At 42.3% G+C, this 21,459-nt stretch overlaps 1 protein-coding gene across 2 annotated transcripts in view; it reads left to right on the top strand.

The window, feature by feature from the left end:
- Positions 1 to 21,459, top strand: part of LOC144491379 (uncharacterized) — a 448,762-nt gene that overhangs the window by 413,021 nt on the left and 14,282 nt on the right. The window contains exons 10-15 of one of the 2 annotated variants that reach the window (XM_078209110.1): positions 3,132 to 3,364; positions 4,908 to 5,037; positions 9,415 to 9,546; positions 12,106 to 12,349; positions 17,569 to 17,646; positions 19,915 to 20,153. In XM_078209110.1, coding sequence (XP_078065236.1) covers positions 3,132 to 3,364; positions 4,908 to 5,037; positions 9,415 to 9,546; positions 12,106 to 12,349; positions 17,569 to 17,646; positions 19,915 to 20,141 — 1,044 coding nt within the window. In that variant the 3' untranslated portion in view covers positions 20,142 to 20,153. Of the gene's footprint in view, positions 1 to 3,131; positions 3,365 to 4,907; positions 5,038 to 9,414; positions 9,547 to 12,105; positions 12,350 to 17,568; positions 17,647 to 19,914; positions 20,154 to 21,459 lie in introns of those variants that run through there. The other variant, XM_078209111.1, reaches the window with a different exon arrangement.

Below are 21,459 nucleotides of genomic sequence, written 5' to 3'. Positions count from 1 at the left end.
AGTGATGCATTTTGGTAGAAATAATGTAGGGAGGAGCTATACGATAAATGGCAGAACTATAAAGGGTGTAGATACGCAGAGGGACCTGGGTGTGCAAGTCCACAGATCCTTGAAAGTGACGTCACAGGTGGAGAAGGTGGTGAAGAAGGCATATGGCATGCTTGCCTTTATAGGACGGGGTATAGAGTATAAAAGTTGGGGTCTGATGTTGCAGATGTATAGAACGTTGGTTCGGCCGCATTTGGAATACTGCGTCCAGTTCTGGTTGCCACACTACCAGAAGGACGTGGAGGCTTTGGAGAGAGTACAGAGGAGGTTTACCAGGATGTTGCCTGGTATGGAGGGGCTTAGTTATGAGGAGAGATTGGGTAAACTGGGGTTGTTCTCCCTGGAAAGACAGAGGATGAGGGGAGACTTGATAGAGGTGTATAAAATTATGAAAGGCATAGATAGGGTGAACGGTGGGAAGCTTTTCCCCAGGTCGGTGGTGACGTTCACGAGGGGTCATAGGTTCAAGGTGAAGGGGGGGGAGGTTTAACACAGATATCAGAAGGACATATTTTACACAGAGGGGAGTGGGGGCCTGGAATGCGCTGCCAGGCAAGGTGGTGGAGGCGGACATACTGGGAACATTTAAGACTTATCTAGACAGCCATATGAACGGAGTGGGAATGGGGGGATACAAAAGAATGGTCTAGTTTGGACCAGGGAGTGGCGCGGGCTTGGAGGGCCGAAGGGCCTGTTCCTGTGCTGTATTGTTCTTTGTTCTTTGAATTCTGAAAATTCATAGAAATCATAGAAATCATAGAAACCCTACAGTGCAGAAGGAGGCCATTCGGCCCATCGAGTCCGCACCGACCACAATCCCACCCAGGCCCTACCCCCACATATTTTACCCGCTAATCCCTCTAACCTACACATCCCAGGACTCTAAGGGGCAATTTTTTAACCTGGCCAATCAACCTAACCCGCACATCTTTGGACTGTGGGAGGAAACCGGAGCACCCGGAGGAAACCCACGCAAATTCACAACCTTTTTAAATGAAGAAATTTCTCCTCATAGGATGGAGGTTATAGATAGGCCTAAAAGGTAGGAATATGTTCGGCACAACTTGTGGGGCCGAAAGGCCTGTTTTGTGCTGTAGTTTTCTATGTTTCTATCTTATTTCTTAATGGCCAGCCCCTCACTCTGAGACCATGAACCTTTGTTTTAGATTCTCCAGCCAGGGGATATACTCTTCCAGCATCTACCCTGTCAAATAACTCCAGAATTTTAAAAGTTTCATTGAGAGAACCTCTTTTCTCAATTCACGGGAACATAGGAACATTCTACTCAATTGTCCCTTATGGAAAAAAAAATCCCCCCCCACCCCAGGAGTCAACCTAATGAATCCTCATGTCTGTAAAACAAGTCTGTCCTTCCTTGGGTAAACACAGTAAGAGTTTTAACAACACCAGGTTAAAGTCCAACAGGTTTATTGGACTTCAACCTGGTGTTGTTAAAACTCTTACTGTGTTTACCCCAGTCCAACGCCGGCATCTCCACATCATGACTCCCTTGGGTAAGACAGACACAACAACAATCTAACAGAAAGGGGAACGAAGGGGCTAGCAAAAGTGAGGAACTTAAGAATATTAGTATTGTAAATAAATTGTGCTGGAGAAATTAATGGGATCGAAAGCCTACAAATCTGCTGGATATGATGGCCTACATGGGGGTTTTAAATAGGTGACTGGAGAGATAATGGAAGCATTGGTCTTGATCTTCCGCAGTACCCTGGATTTTACCCCTGTTTGGAAGGTGGCAAATGTAACCTTAATAAAGGAGGGAGAGAGAAAATAGGAAATCATCGATCAATTAGCTTGATATCAGTAGTTGAGAAAACGCAAGAATCTGTTATGAGGAACGCGATAACAGAGCACTTAGAAAATCATCATCTTATTGGTCAGAGTCACTTAGATTCATGGAAGGGAAATGGAATATTTTTTGAGAATGTAACTGATAGGATGGATAAAGGGGAACCAGTGGAGGTACTGTATTTGGATCTTGAAAAAGCATTTGATAAGCCATCACACAAGATTATTTTTCTGAAAAATATTTACAGGGAGGGGACTCACATTGTTAAGAAGTTTTCATGTCAGTTCTGTTTTTTGGAAGTGTGGAGGGGACTGTCTGTTGCCACGGAGGGAGAGGCAGGGTCGGAATGGCAGAACAGGAGAATTCAAGGATTGCGCATCGTGATGGCTCCCTGTACTGTTGCGTCTCGAGACGTATTTCCCAGGGTCAGGCTGCCACAGTAGTCAGCAGCCTCCTGAATGGAAATGGGCATCCAATTGGGTCAATTAAAACCCCATTCAGGAGGAATTTTCAGACAGTGGCATTTTCCAGGCATCAGCCTGTTTTTCCTCATTCCATTGAGTATGGAGGATGGCAGCAACGTGGTGGTGCTTTCTGGTGCCAGAGAGCCATTGGTGTGCCTCTTAACACTGGCCCAATGATTGAGCTTCAAGTATGAAAAAGCCATGGCAGTAGTAACAGTCAAAGCCATTCCTGTGGAGAAGTTTTTGCTCCATACTGATGGCCCGAACAATTGGTAGTCTTCTTTCATTTAAAATTTTTAGCCGGCAAATAATTAATTTTATCCTTCTGCCTTGGTATTGCTCACTTCTCTAGGTAGGACTGCTGGTTATCCATCGTTGCAGTTGCTCTCATTTAGCCTCCCACCTTGGGGTGCAAACCACTATCGTGCACACCCCAAACCCCTATCCTCGTCATTGGGCTGTGAATGTGGAGGCAGTCAAATCAGAGCACCAGGCAAATCTACCCGCCCAACCACTAAATATCCACACTTGGGAGCTTCCCCAATCAAGCTAGCAAAAATGTCAACTAGGATTACCCCATCAACCCAGGGTCTGAATAGAATGTACCTTTGGGTCCAGTTGGCATCGGTTAACCCTGCAGAGTGCAGCCTTTCTAACAAGAGAGCTCAATAATTAATAAGCTGAGGAGTGGATGGGGTGACGGGGCAAGAAATTGGGGCCTGTAATCAAACTCCACCCAGTGTAAGCAGTTGGTTTTCCCCAGGTCATCCATCGGCTGCTGATGTTTCCATGCTCTTCTTTCATTCCAGCAGACAGATTTCCAGATATACTCTGAATACTGCAACAACCATCCCAATGCTTATGCTGAGCTCTCCAAACTCATGAAGATCAACAAGTACGTGTACTTTTTTGAAGCATGCCGGCTGCTTCAGAAGATGATTGACATCTCGCTGGATGGCTTTCTGCTCACACCAGTCCAGAAGATCTGCAAATACCCACTCCAGCTGGCAGAACTGCTCAAGTACACCAATCCTGAGCACAGGTAAGGAGCAAGAGAATTAAACTGTGCAATAGATGCTCAGACAGGGAGCAGCATCCAAGCACACTAGAACATTCACTGGGATAATCAAATTGAAGAGAGATTGGGCAGTTTAGGCCTATTCTCCCTGAAATTTAGGAGAATGAGGAGAGATCTAATTGAGGTGTACAAAATGGTAAGGGGGGGATTGACAAAGTAGACATGGAGAGGATGTTTCCTCTTGTAGGGAAATCTAGAACAAGAGGTCACAGTTTTAGGATAAGAAGTGGCAGACTTAAAACAGAGATGAGGAGAAATTACTTCTCCCAAAGGGCCCTGAGTCCGTGGAATTCACTGCCCCAGAGCGTGGTGAATGCCGGGACTTCGAGTAAATTCAAGGAAGAGGTAGACGGATTTTTAATTAATAATGGGTTTGAAGGGCTATGATGAACAGGCAGGAAAGTGGAGTTGAGGCTGAGATGAGATCAGCCATGATCATAGTTCTTAAGATTCTTATTGTTATTACCTGGTCATATCTTTGAATGAAGAAATCTGTATTGACAACTAGTATCCTTAGCCCAATTTGCATCAAGGAACTAAAAAAGCCAAATAATTACTGGGAACAAGAGAAGGCCATTCAGCCCTTCCTGTTATACCCTTTAAGACCCTGGAATGTTGGCCATCAGGCCCTGGAGACTTGCCTGCCTTCAATCCCAATAGTTTGCTCAGCACTTTGGCCCTGGTGATGATAGTTCTAAGTTCCTCCCTTTCCATAACATCTGCATTTTCTGGTACTACTGGGATGGTACTTGTGTTCTCCACTGTGAAAACTGAGTTGCCCTTACACACAGGATTTAACTTCAGACTGGGAGAGGTGTGCATAAATCGAACAACAGTTTGAATCTTTTCTCTATGTCCACAACCAGCTCGTGCAATAATTAAGCTAATTGTGCTTGTAGTTGATAATGGGGTAAGAAAACGTTCGATTCCTCAACATGGACATCCTCATTTTGACTGGTACAAAAATTGAACTGTATATCTAGGGAATAGCTCAGAGGGACCATCATTGAAAGAGGCTTTATCGGAAAGCAAGCTCATCATTCCTCAGCCTAAAGGCTGAAAATGGTTGTGCGTCATGCTTATTTAGTTGGCAAAGCAATTGCAATCAGTTTAGATTAAAAATTGTTTTGCACGATTTAGGAAGTTACATTAACCTGGTACGTACAATTCGTAGGTTGCCACAGCTGAGTTGGGGCGGGGGGCGGGGGGGGGGAGCGGTGTGTGGGGTGGACTCGCACCCATGGGGGCAAATTTTCCCATTCCACTGCTACGGGAATCAGAGTGGGCGAAGGGTGGACTATGGAAAGGTCTGTTGACCTTGGACAAGATTTTCCGGTTTCACAGCGAGTACGGCGGAAAATCCTGCCCATAGTGTATTTACTAACATGTCAACTAGGCAGCAGTTTTCCTTTGAAATTCATTCAGGTTGTATTTACAGAGGGTTTGCTTATTTTATTGTGCATCTATTTTCATCTGGTGTGTATCATAATTGACATTTTTCACCCAGAGATTACAATGATGTTGAGGCTGCGCTGAATGCCATGAAGAATGTCGCCAAGTTGATCAATGAGCGCAAGAGGAGACTGGAAAACCTCGACAAAATTGCTCAGTGGCAAAGTTCAATCGAAAATTGGGAGGTAGGAGACTGAACACTGTGAACTGTCATCTCCCATCACAGCTAATGCTTATAGAGTTAGCTGCATTTTCTTTTCAACAAAGTATATATTGTATCTTTCTTATTTTCATTTGAGCATGTGCCCACTTGTTTTGTTAGTTATTTGGTCTATCCTAAGTGTGCCAGTCCCAGTTCTTCAGCTAAAGCTGTCTACTCTAACCTATCTGTCTTTTCCTTGTGACATTTTATATTATTTTTCCTGTGTCATTTTATATTATGCCTTGTTATTTATTGAATTTCCTTTCACATAATGTTGTAATTTCTGCCTTAGTTATCCTATGTGGTAAAGCACTCCATGTTCCACTCACCCTCACAGTGTTTGCAATATGTTTCTTTATTGCCTCAGTAATAATCCTGAGTCTATGGGATTATAGATTCCCCAGTGCAATCCTCCCCACACTGGGGCAGAATAGCAACAGGAAATACGTTAAATTTTGGTGGTGAGGCCTGGTGCCGTCTCACCAACCCTATCTCAATTTTCCTTTCTCCACTCAACAATGCTAATGAGGGAGTGGAGGTGGGGAGTTCAGCGGATGGTGGAGGAGAACAGGACAGGGCGTAGCCCCATCACTCTGCATTGCAAAGGCTGCAATTAATTAATGCAAGGCCTTGGCCATTACTGAGGCCTACAGGCTCAGGTTCTGTTGATCTGCTGAGATCTTCTGCCCTCGCAAGTTTTCAGCCACCTTGTTTGGCTGGGATGGTAAAGTTTACTCACCATATGGGGGCTCCTGACATGATCCCAGTGTGAATATATCCAGTGGCCAGGGAAATGATTCAAAGTTGTGTTGCAGTTGAAAAGTTCTATGGAAGTCTGCTACTCTAACGAAGGAGAAACATTCCACCCGTATCTTACTATTGATTTATTTACTAGTGGAAGCAATTTCTCATTATTGCCATTATTGTAAAATCTTTCAAAAATTACTACGTCTCTGCAATTGACTTTTTATAAAAGTTTCAAGTTTTTTTTCTCATAACTGTGAACTAAACATAAATGCAAATTCCATTTCTCTGCAGTGGAATGAGCAGTCTCTTTTATAACACTACACTTACAAGTAATATTGGGCACTGCCTGGCTTTGAATTAGACAGTTCATTTTTTCCAGTGAGCTGCCTGGAACCTCTCACCTGGATATCTGAAATCTGACTGTCAAGATAGGAACTAATTTTTCCTTCAATTAGTTAACATGACTAATGTTAAGGAGACATTACTTATTCAAGGTTTTCAGTGAATTTGCATCAAAAACCCAGCTATGGTCTATCTGACTGCGTAGGTCAGGCAAAAGGCAAAACAACCTATTTGCCACTCTCCAAGAATTGGACATCCAATTTCTTAAAGTCAGCAATGCTATCATTTTCTGCCATCTGCTGACACTTTCAGTGAAATTCTTCTTGACTGTAATCATAGAATCCCTAAAGTGCAAAAGGAGGCCATTTGGCCCATCGAGTCTGCACCAACCACAATCCCACCCAGGCCCTATTCTCCTAACCCATATATTTACCCTGTTAATCTCCCTGACACTAGGGTCAATTTAGCATGGCCAATCAACCTAACCCGCACATCTTTGGACTGTGGGTGGAAACTGGAGCACCCGGAGGAAATCCATGCAGACACGAGAGAATGTGCAAACTCCACAAAGACAGTGACCTGAGGCCAGAATTGAACCCGGGTCGCTGGCGCTGTGAGGCAGCAGTGCTAACCATTGTGCCGCTGGGACTACCCTCACCTGTGGGTTCAGATTAAATCATAAGAAAAGCTAATTTATCCAATTTGACAATGGCCCATCTACAACGATAGGTAACCCAGGAAACGAGAAGCTTTCCAAAACGTCTTCCCTGATGAAAATGATTGTAGTCTGCACTTGGTTGGGTGTAGTTGCCTTGGCTGCTAAATCTTTAACCTGTATGTTCTGATAAACTTTCTGACGCAAAGATGAGAGTGAAACTCTATGGTGTCATGTTAAGGAATTCAGCTTTGTTGCTGAAAATAGCCAGGACTTGGTGTGATGCAACATTTCTTATCCTGTTTTGTGCGATGCTCTATTTTAAGGAGAGTCCTCATGGCCATTTTCAAAATTATTGTTCAAACCATGAATCTGTTGTTAGATTTGATTTGATTTATTGTTGTCACATGTATTAGTATACAGTGAAAAGTATTGTTTCTTGGGTGCTATACAGACAAAGCATATTGTACAAAGAAAAGGGAAGAGTGCAGAATGTAGTGTTACCATGATAGCTTGGGTGCAGAGAAAGTTCAATTTAATGCGAGGTAGGTCCATTCAAAAGTCTGATGACAGCAGGGAAGAAGCTCTTCTTCAGTAATTTTGTATCTTTTTCCCAGTGGAAGAAGGTGGAAGAGAGTATGTCCGGGGTGCATAAGGTCCTTGATTGTGCTGACTGCTTTTCCGAGGCAGTAGGAAGTGTAGACAGAGTCAATGGGTGGGAGGCTGGTTAGCATGATGGACTGGGCTTTGTTCACAACCCTTTGTAGTTTATTGCGGTCTTGGACAGAGCAGGAGCCATACCAAGCTGTGATACAACCAGAAAGAATGCTTTCTGTAGTGCATCCGTAGAAGTTGATGAGAGTTGTAGTGGACATACCAAATTTCCTTAGAGAAAGTAGAGGAGTTGCTGGGCTTTCTTAACTATAGCATCCGCATGGAGGGACCAGTTCAGGTTGCTGATTATCTGGACACCTAAAAACCTCAAGCTCTCGACCATTTCTACTTTGTCCCCATTGATGTAGACAGGGGCATGTTCTCCACTACATTTCCTGAAGTCGATGACTATCTCCTTCATTTTGTTGATATTGAGGGAGAGATTATTGTCATCGGGCCAGTTCACCAGATTCTCTATCTCTTTCCTGTACTCTGTCACATCATTGTTTGAGATTCGACCCACAACGGTGGTGTCGTTAACAAACGTGAAAATCGAGTTGGAGGAGAATTTGGCCATACAGTCAGAGGTGTGTAAGGAGTATAGTAAGGGGCTGAGGACGCAGCCTTGTGGGATACCGGTGTTGAGGATGATCATGGAGGAGATGTTGTTGCCTATCCTTACTGACTGCTGTCTGTGGGTTAGGAAATGTAGGGTCCAGTTGCAGAGGGAGGAGCTGAGCCCCAGGCCACGAAGTTTGGCGATGAGTTTTGTCGGAATAATGGTGTTAAAGACTGAGCTGTAGTCTATGAATAGGAGTCTGAGATAGGTGTCTTTGTTATCTAAGTGTTCCAGGGTTGAGTATAGGGCCAGGGAGATGTCGTCTGCTGTGGACCTGTTGCGGCTATAGGCCGCAAGCCTGTCACTTTGGTTCAGGGTGCAGAAAATCGATCACAAGAGAAAAATCATTGCTCTGATTTGTAAAGCTGATAAATCACATCCTGTCACAGACACATGACATTAATTCCAGATGAGTTAGTATATCTTTCTAGTATTTTTAATATGGTGCAGGTGATTTCAGTTTTATATCATAACATCAGTAATGTGCCAACGTGTAAGCAAACTGCCAATTTTAACAGCAACTGAAAAAATAGCCATTCAACAATTGTGGCTGTCAAAAATAAGTAATTCAGTCAGTTGGCAAAACCAATACCATAAGAGATTTACTGCGAAAACCATAACATTTGAAAAACAAGCCTGCACTCTTAAGATATAACAATTGAAAACTTGGTTTGTATTCACAGCATGGGCTGTGATATGATCATTGGCAAAATACTGGGGATGTTGGAATCTGAAACAAAAACAGAAAATGCTGGAAAATCTCAGCAGTCCTGACAGCATCTATGGAGAACGAACCAAGCTAACATTACAACTTGGGAATAGAGCCAATGTTTCGAGTCAGGAATCGAGCCAATGTTTTGGGGCTCTGACGAAGTTTCATTTATTTATTAGTGTCACAAGTAGGCTTACATTAACACTGCAATGACTGACTGACTTGAAACATTGGTTCAGTTCTCTCTCCACAGATGCTGTCAGACCTATTAGATTTTCCAGCATTTTCTGTTTTTGCTGTGATATGATCAGTTAGTTGCATAATACTCTAGATTGAATATGGGCTGCTACTGCACCTCTTCTCCCATCCCCCAAATCAGTTTTAAGGTATAGCAGCACAACAAAGTACTTCCTTTCCAATGGACAGGGGACATTTGTGTATCATTGCTGGAATTATGCAATTCCCAATCATATGATATCCATTCCAGTATTTTGTATGTAGGAGACTCGACAGGCTAAGTGATATATTCCTTTCTATTTTGGGTTCTTTCTCAAGAGCTCCCAGTTTGCAACCCATTAGTAGTCTAACCATGTCGAGCTGCTTTCTACCAGATCTTCCTTTATTTCCTCAGGGTGAAGATGTCTTGGCGCGAAGCTCTGAGCTTATCCATTCTGGTGAATTAACAAAGGTCTCCCAGCCTCAAGCCAAGAGCAAACAGCGAATCTTTTTCCTCTTTGACCACCAGGTGGTCTTTTGCAAGAAGGTAAAAGTGCCATCTGAAGCTACATTTGACTTCCTTACTTATAGAGAACATCTCAGCAACTTAGAAACAGTTTCTAATGAAATAAGACCAAAATGCATCTAGTTCTCCTGCCACCATAGTCATACAGTGCAGAAAAGGCCCTTCAGCCCATCGAGTCTGCACTGACAAGAACTACCACTAAAAATACACTAATCCCATTTTCCTGGTAATCACAAGATATAATAATTAATAGAATTGTTAGCTAATTAATCAATAGCAATTAATCCCTATAGTCTACTGTAGGTTCTGACATGATGCAAAGAAAACTCCAATGAGAACTGGGAGCCAAAGGTCCAAAGTCACTTGTTCTTTCATGCTGCAATAAGGAATATTGAACATTCAATGATAAAGCTCGAAGAGCTGAATGGCCCACTCCTGATTCTGTTTTTTATGTAAAGTCGTTTTCATGCCCTCAGGATCATCCAAAATGCTTCACAGCCACTTAACTCTTAGAAGAATGGGCCTGGATTTTCACTCCTGGGTCAAGAGTGCAGTCGGGATGATTCCCCGCTCCCCAAGCTTGTGTCTTGAAAAACAGCTCTGGAAGTTCTGATTTTCATTCCAGGGGGTTGTGGGGTGAAGTGGGTCAGGCCCACCATCCGGGAAACCGTTCAGATGCAGGAAAGAGGTCTGCAGGGTGCAGAGGCGAGTTGGTGAAAGTTCGGCTGCAGTAATCTAGCACTTTGTCCCAGCTGTAGATAAACCAGTGGGCTTCTGTGTCTGCTGAGACCACTAACATGTCCTAACATGTGGACCTCATTGCTCCATCATTCTTCAATGGGACTGTTTTTGAGAGTTAGTGTACTGCCATCGGTGTTCCTGAGGATTCACTTGGAGATGGAGCTTAATGCAGTCTGCAGAGCCGTCATCTCTTAACAGTATTGAGTATGAAGGTTGTTATCTGTAAGAAGTCACTTGGCTCTTCATATGACTGAGCATTCTGTACTTTATATCAGACCCTGTAAACTTGGAGTCAGAATGCTATTTAACAAGACAAATGGCAGCTGTCACCCAAACTCTTCATACTTATAAGTGACCCACCTAATGTTTGGTGATGAAACTGACTGCTGTGATAAAGCTTGTTGCTAAACATTAAACATTCCTTACCCTGGATACATTCTCCATGCCAACCTATGCCCCTATAAATATCCCTAATGGCTCTTATACCCTCTATGTCAGTCTATGCTCCTGTACCCACCCCATGCCACCCCCTCTACTCGCCATCATTTGCCCTTACACACTTGATGCCAATTCTGCCAGTATCCACCATGGACCTTTGCTGAGAGGAAGTAAAATAATGTTTTAAGTGTCTATTAATGAGTTCACTATATTAAAAAAGTCTAATTGATAAAAATCCATTCAATGCATTGGAATTTGTTCAATGATTTAATCCCTTTCTACAACAGTCATTCTTATTTACAAACTCACACCAAAGATTTTATAGCCACTTGGAGTTGTCAATCAAACTGTGAAGTGATAAACAGTTATGCAGTACAAATCCTATAATGACAACCTTCAGACTTATGCGAGCAAATGGAATGAAATAGCAAACACTATTTTTCAAGCTAGAGTTTTTTTTAATTTAAAGGCCAGGAGCTTTACATGCCTTGACAGTTTGACATTCCAAATAAGCTTGACAGTTCCATCGAGTACATCCACATTTTACACACATTAATGTCTATGTTTAACAATCCAACAGAACAATATGCTTCTCCCAAAGGGCACTTTGCCTTTCCCTAAAGTGTTCCTGAACTATCCAAAAGGGTACCCTCCCTCTCCAAAGCACTCTGCTAAATTCAGACTTTCTATTGGTTGATCTAATGTGCCGATGCCATGTTTCAGATATCCCACTGACCAAAATTAGATCTGATGGAAGGGAGCTACACTTTAACCTGTGCAGCTGCCTCCTTGAACTACGGATGTGCAAGTACAATTCCGCCTCTTCCAATATGCCTGATAGCACATGGCAAGTTTGTTGGTCAGATATAAAATGGAAATGGAAATTTCACCACTGTCCCAAAGGCTGCTCTCCCCTTTGAGAATTGACTGGTGGTGATTTAACCTGAGGGTCACCACACCTCAGGCGAGGGGAAGGTTGAAAGGGTGGGCCTTCATGAATAACCTCAACTGATATTGGAATTGAACCTGTGCTGTTGGCGTCGCTCTGCATCACAAACCAGTCATCCAGCTAACTGACCCCCTACTGCAGAAGGCAATGGCAAATCATGGCATTATCTTGCCAAGCATAATCATGGACCACTCTAATGGAAGTCCATGGTCACCAATGCCTTTTTAGGACATAGTAACTGGAGGAGGAGGAGTAAGTGCCTTGGGACATTTTCTATATTCGAGGTACTATATAAAATGAAAGTTACTGTTGTTATTTGTAGTACAATATAGTGCACTGATGTCGTGGTGGTCAGACGTGTTGGAAAAGCATTTTAATTCTGTGGGAGCCCAATGCGTGTGGCAGTAGCAACCTGGTGGTTGGTATAACCTGACTTGTGGCACATTTTACAGGACCTCCTGCGACGTGACATCCTGTACTACAAAAGCAGGATAGACACGGACAGCATGGAAGTGGTGGATGTGGAAGACGGGAAGGACAAGGACTTCAACATTAGTGTCAAGAATGCTTTCAAACTTCAAAACAAGTTCACAAATGAGGTCCATTTGTTCTGCGCAAAAAAGTCATCCGTGAAGCAACGCTGGCTTCAAGCCTTTGAAAATGAAAGAAAACAGGTTCAACTCGACATAGAGACGGGTAAAAGTCATGACTGTGAAATAATTTGGCAGGGTGAAGCAATACTCAGGTGGCTATTGGTGTCAAAAAATTCAGCTTATATTCGCCTTGAATATAAATTCCATACATGAGGTCTCTTCCATGTAGATATAAGTTTGCAACTATAATTGTGTCAGGCAGTGCCCTGCCTTCATTGAGGACGTGTGATCTCGCCAAGGCCCAGTATTGTGTTCCACACATATAGAGGGCTAATGTACAGTATTCCCTACTGCCTCGCACCTTCCCTCTCTTGGAGTTGCTGTTATTTAAGTTGCAACATGCAGTGACCCTTAGCATTGCTGTGAGCTTTTCAAAATATTTAATTGCTAAAGGTGCTTTGAAAAATAGGCAGAGTTCTCAGTAGAACAGATTCAACCTCATCTGTCCTTGCTATTGTTGATCACATGTAAAACCTAGTTTCACCAGAAAATTGCTTCAGGGAGTAAATACACACAGATTTGAACGTATAGATAGCACAAGTCAATACTTGCCCAAATAGGATCTTTGGATAATATCTGCTGCTAAAATTAGCCAGAAAATTCCCATGTTCCTGCTATATTGGTACAGCAGCAGAAATGATGGAAAATTTGGGTGGCAGTGAATGGTTCAATGGTATCAGAATTGGAGTGAGTGAGCCTGCAATGGGTAGCGCTCCCTCCCTCCCAGCTCCAAACACTGGACCTTGGCTCCTTAAAGTTTCTCTGACATCTTTGATGCTCTTCTGCCCCTTTTAATTCAGTGTCCTGTGATTGCAGTAGCACCATGCTGCCCTCCTCGTCTACACACCAAGAATTCATCTCATCCAATTAATGAGGCCCAGGAAAGAAACTAGGCCCAAATAATGGGTGGAATTGAGTCTGATCGTTCAGCTGAACTTGTTGAGAAAGATTTAGGGCAAAATCAGCCCAGCGTCTCAGCATGCTTCCTCTTTGAAAAGTCACGCATCTCTAATCAAGTTTTGACATCATTTGCAATTTTAAGAAAAAGCCAAGTCCTTTGTAAGTCATTTTGTTTCATCTTTAAAGTCTGCTGACAACATGAAAAGGATGAAGCTGAACCAGCGCAGATTTGAAATGACACAAATGTTGAAATGCCCAAATTAACAACTGGTATAGATCAGCCCTTTAAAATTATTCAGTCAGATTGCAGTTACAGAAAGATTTAATGAAGAAAGTAAGGAGGGAAAGAGTCCAGTTCACAGCAAAGGGAGAGGAGACAACATTTTGGAGGCTAGAACTGGGCTGATTGACTATTAATAGATAGCACCTTCCAAACCCATGACCATTACCATCTGGAAGGACAAAGGCAGCATATACCTGTGAGCACCACCTGGAGGTTCCTCTCCAAGTCACTCACCATCCTGACTTGGAAATATATTGCTGTTCCTTCATTGTTGCTGTGTCGAATTCCCTCCCAAATAGCACTGAGTGTACCTAAACCTTAGGAACTGCAGAAGTTTAAGAAAGCAGCTCAGCACCACTTTCCCAAGAGCAATTAGGGATGGGCATTTAAAGCTGGCTGAGCCAATGAAACCCATGTCCCACAAATTCATTTAAAAATACAGATGCTGGATTATAAAGTTGTGCGCCTTTTGATCCGGGTGCAAATTATAGGCACAGTTCTCAGTAGAACAGATTCAACCTAATCCACCCTTACTATTGTGAACAACATGCAAGATGTGGCTTCACCAGAAACTGATTTCATGGAGTAAGTGCATATAGATTTAAAAGTATAGATAGCATGAGTCAATACTTTCCCAAATAGGATCTTTGGATAATATCTGCTGTTAAAATTAGCCAGAAAGCTCTTATGTTCCTGCTATGTTGTTACAGCAGCAGAAATGATGGGAAAATTGGGTGGCAGTGAGTGGTCCCAATGGTATCAATATTGAAGTGAGTGTGCCTGCAGTGGGTAGTGCCCCCTCACTAGAGGGCATCGGTTAAAGGTCAGTGGGGAAAGATTTAAAAGGGACCTGAGGGGCAACTTCCTAATGCAGAGGATAGTGCGTATATAGAATGAGCTGCCAGAGAAAATGGTTGAGGCAGGTTCAAGAGCAACATTTAAAAGGCATTTGGCTATGTATATGGATGGGAAAGGATTGGAGGGAGATGGGCCAAACGCAGGAAATTGGGACTAGCTGGGAGGGCACCCTGGTCAGCATGGACCGGATGGGCTGAAGGGCCTGTTTCCGTGCTGTATTGCTCTAGGCCTCTAATTCAATCACCGCCAGAAGAGACTCAGGAACAGATTTCAAAGCTTCATTCCAATCATACGAAGGGAGAAACAATCTTAGGCAATCCAAGACTGGCTCGGCCGATTTACACCAAAGTCATCTTTTTATACAGTTAGTCATGTACACGTACCATTCTCCACTTCTAATCTTGACACTCACAATGATGTGCGAAATGCATGTCTCAGACTTAGACCAAGTAGGTAATAATCTCCAGAGCCATGAGCTGATTGGCACAGGGTCAATAAGATTAAAGAGGTAAATAGGTGGGAAAGTAAGTTGCAATGAGGAAGTAAGAAATTTACAAATGGATATAGATAAGTTAGGTGAGTGGGCAAAAATGTGGCCAATGGAGTTTAACGCGGATAAGGTGAAGTTATCTACTTTAGTCAGAAAAATGGAAATGTATTATCTAAATGGAGAGAGAATTCTGGATGCTTTGGTGCAGAGGGATCTGGGTGTCCTCATGCATGAGTCGCAGAAAACTGGTATGCAGATACAGCAGGTAATAAGAAAATCAAATGAAATTTTGGCCTTTGTAGCTAAAGGAATAGAGTATAAAAGTAAAGAAGTGTTGCTGCGAATATACAAGGCATTGGTGAGACTGCACCTGGAGTAGTGTATAGTTTTATTCCCCTTATTTGCAGAAGGATGTAGTGGCATTAGGGGCAGTTCAGAGGAGGTTCCAAAAGAGAAAATGCTGGAAAATCTCAGCAGGTCTGGCAGCATCTGTAAGGAGAGAAAAGAGCTGATGTTTCGAGTCCAGATGACCCTTTGTCAAAGCTCAGAGGAGGTTCACTAGATTGATTCCAGAGATGAGGTGTTGGTCTTATGAAGAAAAATTGAACAGTTTAAGCCCACACTCTCGAGAGTTTAGAAGAATGAGAGGAGATCCAATTGAGGTACATAGGATGATAAAAGGTATTGATAAAGTTGATGTGGAGCGGATGCTTCCTCTTGTGGGGCAATCTCAAAGAAGAGGTGATAGTTTTAGGATAAGGGATTGCAGATTTAAAACAGAAATGAGGAGAAACTACTTTTCTTAAAGAGTCATGAATCTGTGGAATTCCTTACTCCGGAATGTGGTGGATGCCGGGACATTGAGTAAATTTAAGGAAGAGATAGACAGATTTTGAATTCGTAACGGGTTGAAGGATTATGGAGACCGGTCAGGAAAGTGGAGTTGAGGCCAAGACAAGATCAGCCATGATCGTATTAAATGGCGGAGCAGGCTCAAGGCTCTGAATTACCTACATAGCCGGTAGTTTGTTTGTCTCACTTATGTTGACCAGAGCACATTGGCTACCCACCCGTTCTTCTTTCCCAGGCTGGTGGCTTATTTTGCTAACAGACACTTTTCAGTTAATTTCTTATCCTGACTGGAGCACACCAACTACTCATCCGTCTTGCTTTTCCTCGATTGGTGTTTTATTTTGCAAAAGGATACCTTTCAACTAAAATCGTTTAACTCTTTCAAATGCAAATGATGTCAAAATCGTTGGGTAGGGATTGGTCCAGCTACACTGTATATACACTATTGTTGACTGCACTGACCATAGGGATCAGGGAAAGATGGTAGGAGCCCTGGGTAGCATTGGAAGACCAGCTGGGTAAGATACTCTGTCAGAGGTTCAGTGCAGACCCGATGGGCCAAATGGCAGCCTTCTGCAATGTAGGGATTCTATTTTAGGAAAGAGATATTCACTTATGATTTAGGCTTCACACTGGCTGGATGTAACTGTAACTTGTGTGAAGTCAATTTATAAAAGGATTTCAAGGAATTCACTGAACAGTCCTTTAGTTTAAATAAAAGCAAATTACAGCAGATGCTGGAATCTGAAATAAATGCTGGAAAATTTCAGCAGGTCTGACAGCATCTGTGGAGAGAGAAATGAGCTCATGGTCAGAATTCTCCAGCCATTCACGTCGGTGGGGTTCTCTGGTCCTGCCGGCAGAGCACCTGCTCCCATGAGTTCCCTGACGGCATGGGTGGCTTCAATGGGAAATCCCATTGACAGCAGTGGGACTAGAAAATTCCACCACCAGCGAATGGAGCCCCACCTCCTGCCACCGAGAATCACACAGCTGGGAGCCAGAGAATACCTGCCCAATGTTTGAAGTCTGGATGACTCTTCATCAGAATCTTTAGTTTGTTTGTTGTTCAGATGCTTATAGAACAGTTTGTGCAGCACAGAGGGTGGCACAGTGGTTAGTAATGTTGCCTCACAAAACCAAGGACTGGGTTCGATTCCGACCTTGGGTGACTGCCTGTGTGAGGTTTGCATGTTCTCCCCAAGTCTGCGTGCATTTCCTTTGGGTGCTCTGGTTTGCCCCCACAATCCAAAGATATGCTGGTTAGGTGGATTTGGCCTCAGTGTCCAAAGATTTGTAGATTAGGGGGATTAGTGAGGTAACTGCGTGGGGTGGGCCTGGGTAAGATGCTCTGCCGAAGAGTCGGTACAGACCTGATGGGCCAAATGGCCTCCTTCTGCACCATTGGGCTTCTATGATTCTATGACATGACTTTAAGCATGCAAGACCTCCAGTTTTCCAATGAACAGAGGCAGAGAGCAGCAGAATAACTTGGTATTACCCGTTTGCCCCATTCTAAAGTGGGCATAAGAGTACATAGCATCCAAAATTCTGTAATGTAAATGTTTCCACAACTGAGGCCAACCATGAACCATTGAGATTGCCTCCAATTATTCCCCACAGAGTTGTTACACTTCATCACAGATGAATCATTCTCCAATCTGTTACTCGCCTATTAACAGAAAAATATGACCAAATCAGACTTCCCAGTTAATACAATTACACTGTAAATAATAAGACTTTTTGCTCCATTGGTGATAGGTCAATTTTTCTCCAGATTTGACAATCAGATGCCTATTTCACAAACTCCAGTATTGTTGAGTGGGAAATGTTTGATCTTAACACTGTGCTCATCTGTAATGCTGTGTTCTTTCTCAAGGCTTTGCTATCACAGAAGTTCAAAAGAAGCAAGCCATGATGAATGCAAAGAAATCGCACCCAACTGGGAAGCCTAAAGGTGAATTTTCTACTTTAATAAAATATCACTGATCCGTCAAGCATGAACCAGGCATTGCAATTTCAATTGCTGGCTCTAGAAATTCATTATAAATGCCATATATGGTACCATTCGTATTTTAATAAAGAAATTCCTCTAGATATAATAGAAGCACAAGTCAATCAAATACATTTTATTGAGAAAAAAAGTTAAAATGCAAATAAATGTATTTTTGAGTTAGGGAAGATTATTTGGCACTGTTAGAGGAGACTAACATGTGATGCCACTTTGTGACTTCCCAATGAGAAATGAAGAAAATCAACTTGACAACTATTTGTCCCTTCTTGTGATGGGGTGACAGAAAAGTGCTGACAAAAGTCTGAAAATAGGGTTACGTGCCTGTTTGGAAAATGCTGAAGAGCACTGATTGACCAAGCGAGAGTGGGGCAAAAACAATAAAAATACTGGTGAGGCAAAATACGGAAATATACAGATTAAAAAGCTGCTCAAGTGGTGTATCCTGAAAAGCAAAACTGTAGTATGATCTTGTGGCTTAGTGATAGCACATTTGCTATTGAACCAGAGTTTGCAGGTTCAGTTCCCACTCCAGTGATTTGAACACTTGGGCAAATGTGGGTTAATTAAGGAAAGGCAGCATGAACATGTCAAGGGTAAATTATTTAGAATAATTTTTTCTGATGTTTTTTTCAGAGGTAACAAAGAGGGTTGATGAAAGTCATGTTGTTGATGTATACGCAGACATCCAACAGGCATTTGATAAAGTCCTGTACAACATGCATGTGAGCAAAGTTAGAACTCAGAATAAAAAGGGAAGTAGCAACGTGGATGTGAAATTGGCTGTGTGACAGGAAAAACAGGGTAGTGGTTAATGGTTGTCTTTCAGACTGGAGGAAGGTTTTTGGGGGGTTTCCAAGTCTAGGATCCCTGTTCTTCCTGATACATATAAATGACCCGGACAGGGCAATTTCAAAATTTGAGAATGATACAAAATGTGGATGTGTTGTGAACTGTGAGAGGTTAGTGAAAGACTTCAAATTGGCATAGACAGGTGGTGGAATATTGTGCCCTATTCGGGCCCCACACTTGTGGAAGTCATTAGAGAGGGTGCAAAAAAGATCCATGAGAGTGGTTCTAGGGATGCGGAACTACAGTTACACAGATAGATTGGAGATGTTGGAACCGTCCTCCTTGGAGAAGAAAAGGCTGTGAGGAGATTTGGTAAAGTTATTCAAATTTTTGAGGTCTCTGGACAGAATAGAAAAGGATTAAACTATTCCATTGGTGAAATAATCGAGAACCAGAGGACAACAGGTGCTGGTGTTGCTGGTGATGCCCACATCCCATGGAAGAATACATTTTAAAAATTGCTTGTATAAACCTACATAACTCACTGTAGAGTAACCCAACAGCAGCAACTAACAGTCATGCAGTTAGACTTCTGCTTCTAATCATTTGTTTGACTCTAAACTATTCAAAAGACTCACTTACTGCCTGGGGAAAGATCCAGCAGTTTGTGGTCAATTTAAACAAATGAAATCATATTTAATAATCGACAAAAGTTAAAAATTCATTCATTCACTTATCATAAAATATAAAAAAGTGAATGATTGAGGCGTCTAATCCTGGGTAAACCAATGACAAAAATAGAACATGGAATCCAGGCATCAAAATACATTTTAAAACCAGTATTTTTCTTTATTTTGTCCCACCCTCCATTAATGTAAATGTATAGACAGTTCCTTTGCTAGCAATGAAGGTGAAAATCGAAGTTCATGAAATAACCTACAGATAGGTTTAATTCAGTTCAGTTGCACTGCATACTGGCAATTTAATTGCATTTGGCTGTTCATAGCTGTTGTGCTATATTTCTAATTGAGCAGGATGTAGACTGCACTGCAGTAGTTCAATTGCAGATGGTGTAATCAGTATTCACATCTTAAATTTCAGGTAAGTGAATCACATGCACAAATGGCATCCACCTGAATTAGAGATGGTATATTATTATTCCCTGTAAAAAAAAGGCTCCATTTTCATTTCCGATGTGGTGTATGCTTAATATATTCACTCTTACACAATGCACATTTAGTTTAATTTGTTTTTTAAATGCTAGCGGATACTCCTTTACCACTCTTTCATCTTGTCATATTTCGTGCACTTTTCAAAAAAGAATGTTGCCGAGCATGACTGTAACTTTATTTGTATGTTCTGTCTCTTTTTTCTCCTTCCTTTCTTTCACTCGCTCTTTTCTATCCCCGCTTCTTGAACAAGATCTCCAGCAGCTGCTGAATGTGACCTCATCTCTGTCTCAGTCCACCACATGTCTGCACGAACCTTCTCCCCAGCATCCAAAACCCCCTCCAGCAACCAAACTCCTCGAGACCCCACGGATGTCGCAGGCTCGTCTTCTGCTGCAGAAAGGGGGGGATGTGACTCCCAGCATTTTACGTAGGGCTATGTCCTGGATGTCCACTCACAGCCGAGACCTGTTTCAGTAATGCCAGATTAAGGTGATCAGCCTATTGCCCTTTGACTCTAACTAGCATAACCAATACGAGCTTGTAGTTGCTTGAGAGCTGTTAATCCAGTGAAACCTGGCCTTCTGGTCACCATGACTTTTTATCTCATTATTCATACTTAGCTTTACTCAGAACCTGGCAGATTCTATAAATACTTTAAGTAGTTCATTCACCAATAAAATCCTCTGCTCAACATTTGAGGTCCAATATACAATCCTAACTGGAGTTTTCAAGGTTTTCATCACAGTCCAAACATTGCACATGACAATCATAGGATGATACGGCACAGAAGGAGGATATTCAGCCCATCAAGCATGTGCCAACTTTTTGAAATGAGGCCCGCCCCCCCCCCCCGCTTCTCCCTGTGTTATCCTGTAAATTTATCCATTCCAAGTAAGCATTCCATTCCCTTGTAAAAGTTATCATTCAACCAGCTGCCACCAACTTTTTAGGGAATGCATTCCTGGTGACACTTATAATTTTTTTAAAAAATTGTCTAGTTTTAATTCATTTAGAAAATGAGGACCAAAGACAGCCCTTTCTTACAGTCTTTTATGATCTTGTGATGATATACCTTCTGCCCAAATTGTGGGGCCAGGTTTTCATCGACGGAGACACCATGGAGCTTTAAAAGTGATGGCCAAGTCCCTGATTTGGAAGTCCCGTCCCCATTTTGAACAGATTCCATTTTCACCTGGAGGGGAATTGGAGCAGGGCACATCTCTGAGTACTGAGTTCAAACTGACCCCATCTTCACTGTAGCAAGAACCTTATTCCCACAGTGAGGGACTAACAAATTTAGATAGGAGGTGTATGAAGGATGGATGTATTCTATAGAACTGTCAAGCTGTGATGCTATTTAAATCCCCAAAAAATGATTTGCCTGTGTCAATGAGCGTTTAAAACACTCAAGTTATGTTATTTAAATCAAGCTCTACAAAGAAATTAAAGAACAACCTGCCTGTGTCCAGTCAGTGAGAGTTAAAAACATTTGTTCTAGCAGTTACAATAGTTGTTTGTTGACATTACCCCAAGGGCTATCATCATAATTTATTTGTGCTTGGCTGCTTTCCATAATCTACAATTATTCCAGCAGTGCAGTTCTAAGGTCACAGTTTGCTTGACAGCTCAAAGTATTTATCAAAGTATTAGCTGTTCTTGGTGGGGGGCTTTGAATACAAGCTTGTTTGTTTTTTTATAAAGGGTTAAGTACGTCAGGATATTTTAGAAATGTGAATGCGCTTTCATGAATGGGGTGTTTTGCTATAATAAAGTGTTGAATAGATATTTAGATTTG

This window comes from Mustelus asterias, chromosome 3 (assembly GCF_964213995.1).
Source record: "Mustelus asterias chromosome 3, sMusAst1.hap1.1, whole genome shotgun sequence".
Classification (NCBI taxonomy): domain Eukaryota; kingdom Metazoa; phylum Chordata; class Chondrichthyes; order Carcharhiniformes; family Triakidae; genus Mustelus; species Mustelus asterias.
This window is presented reverse-complemented; position numbering and strand designations above follow the sequence as displayed.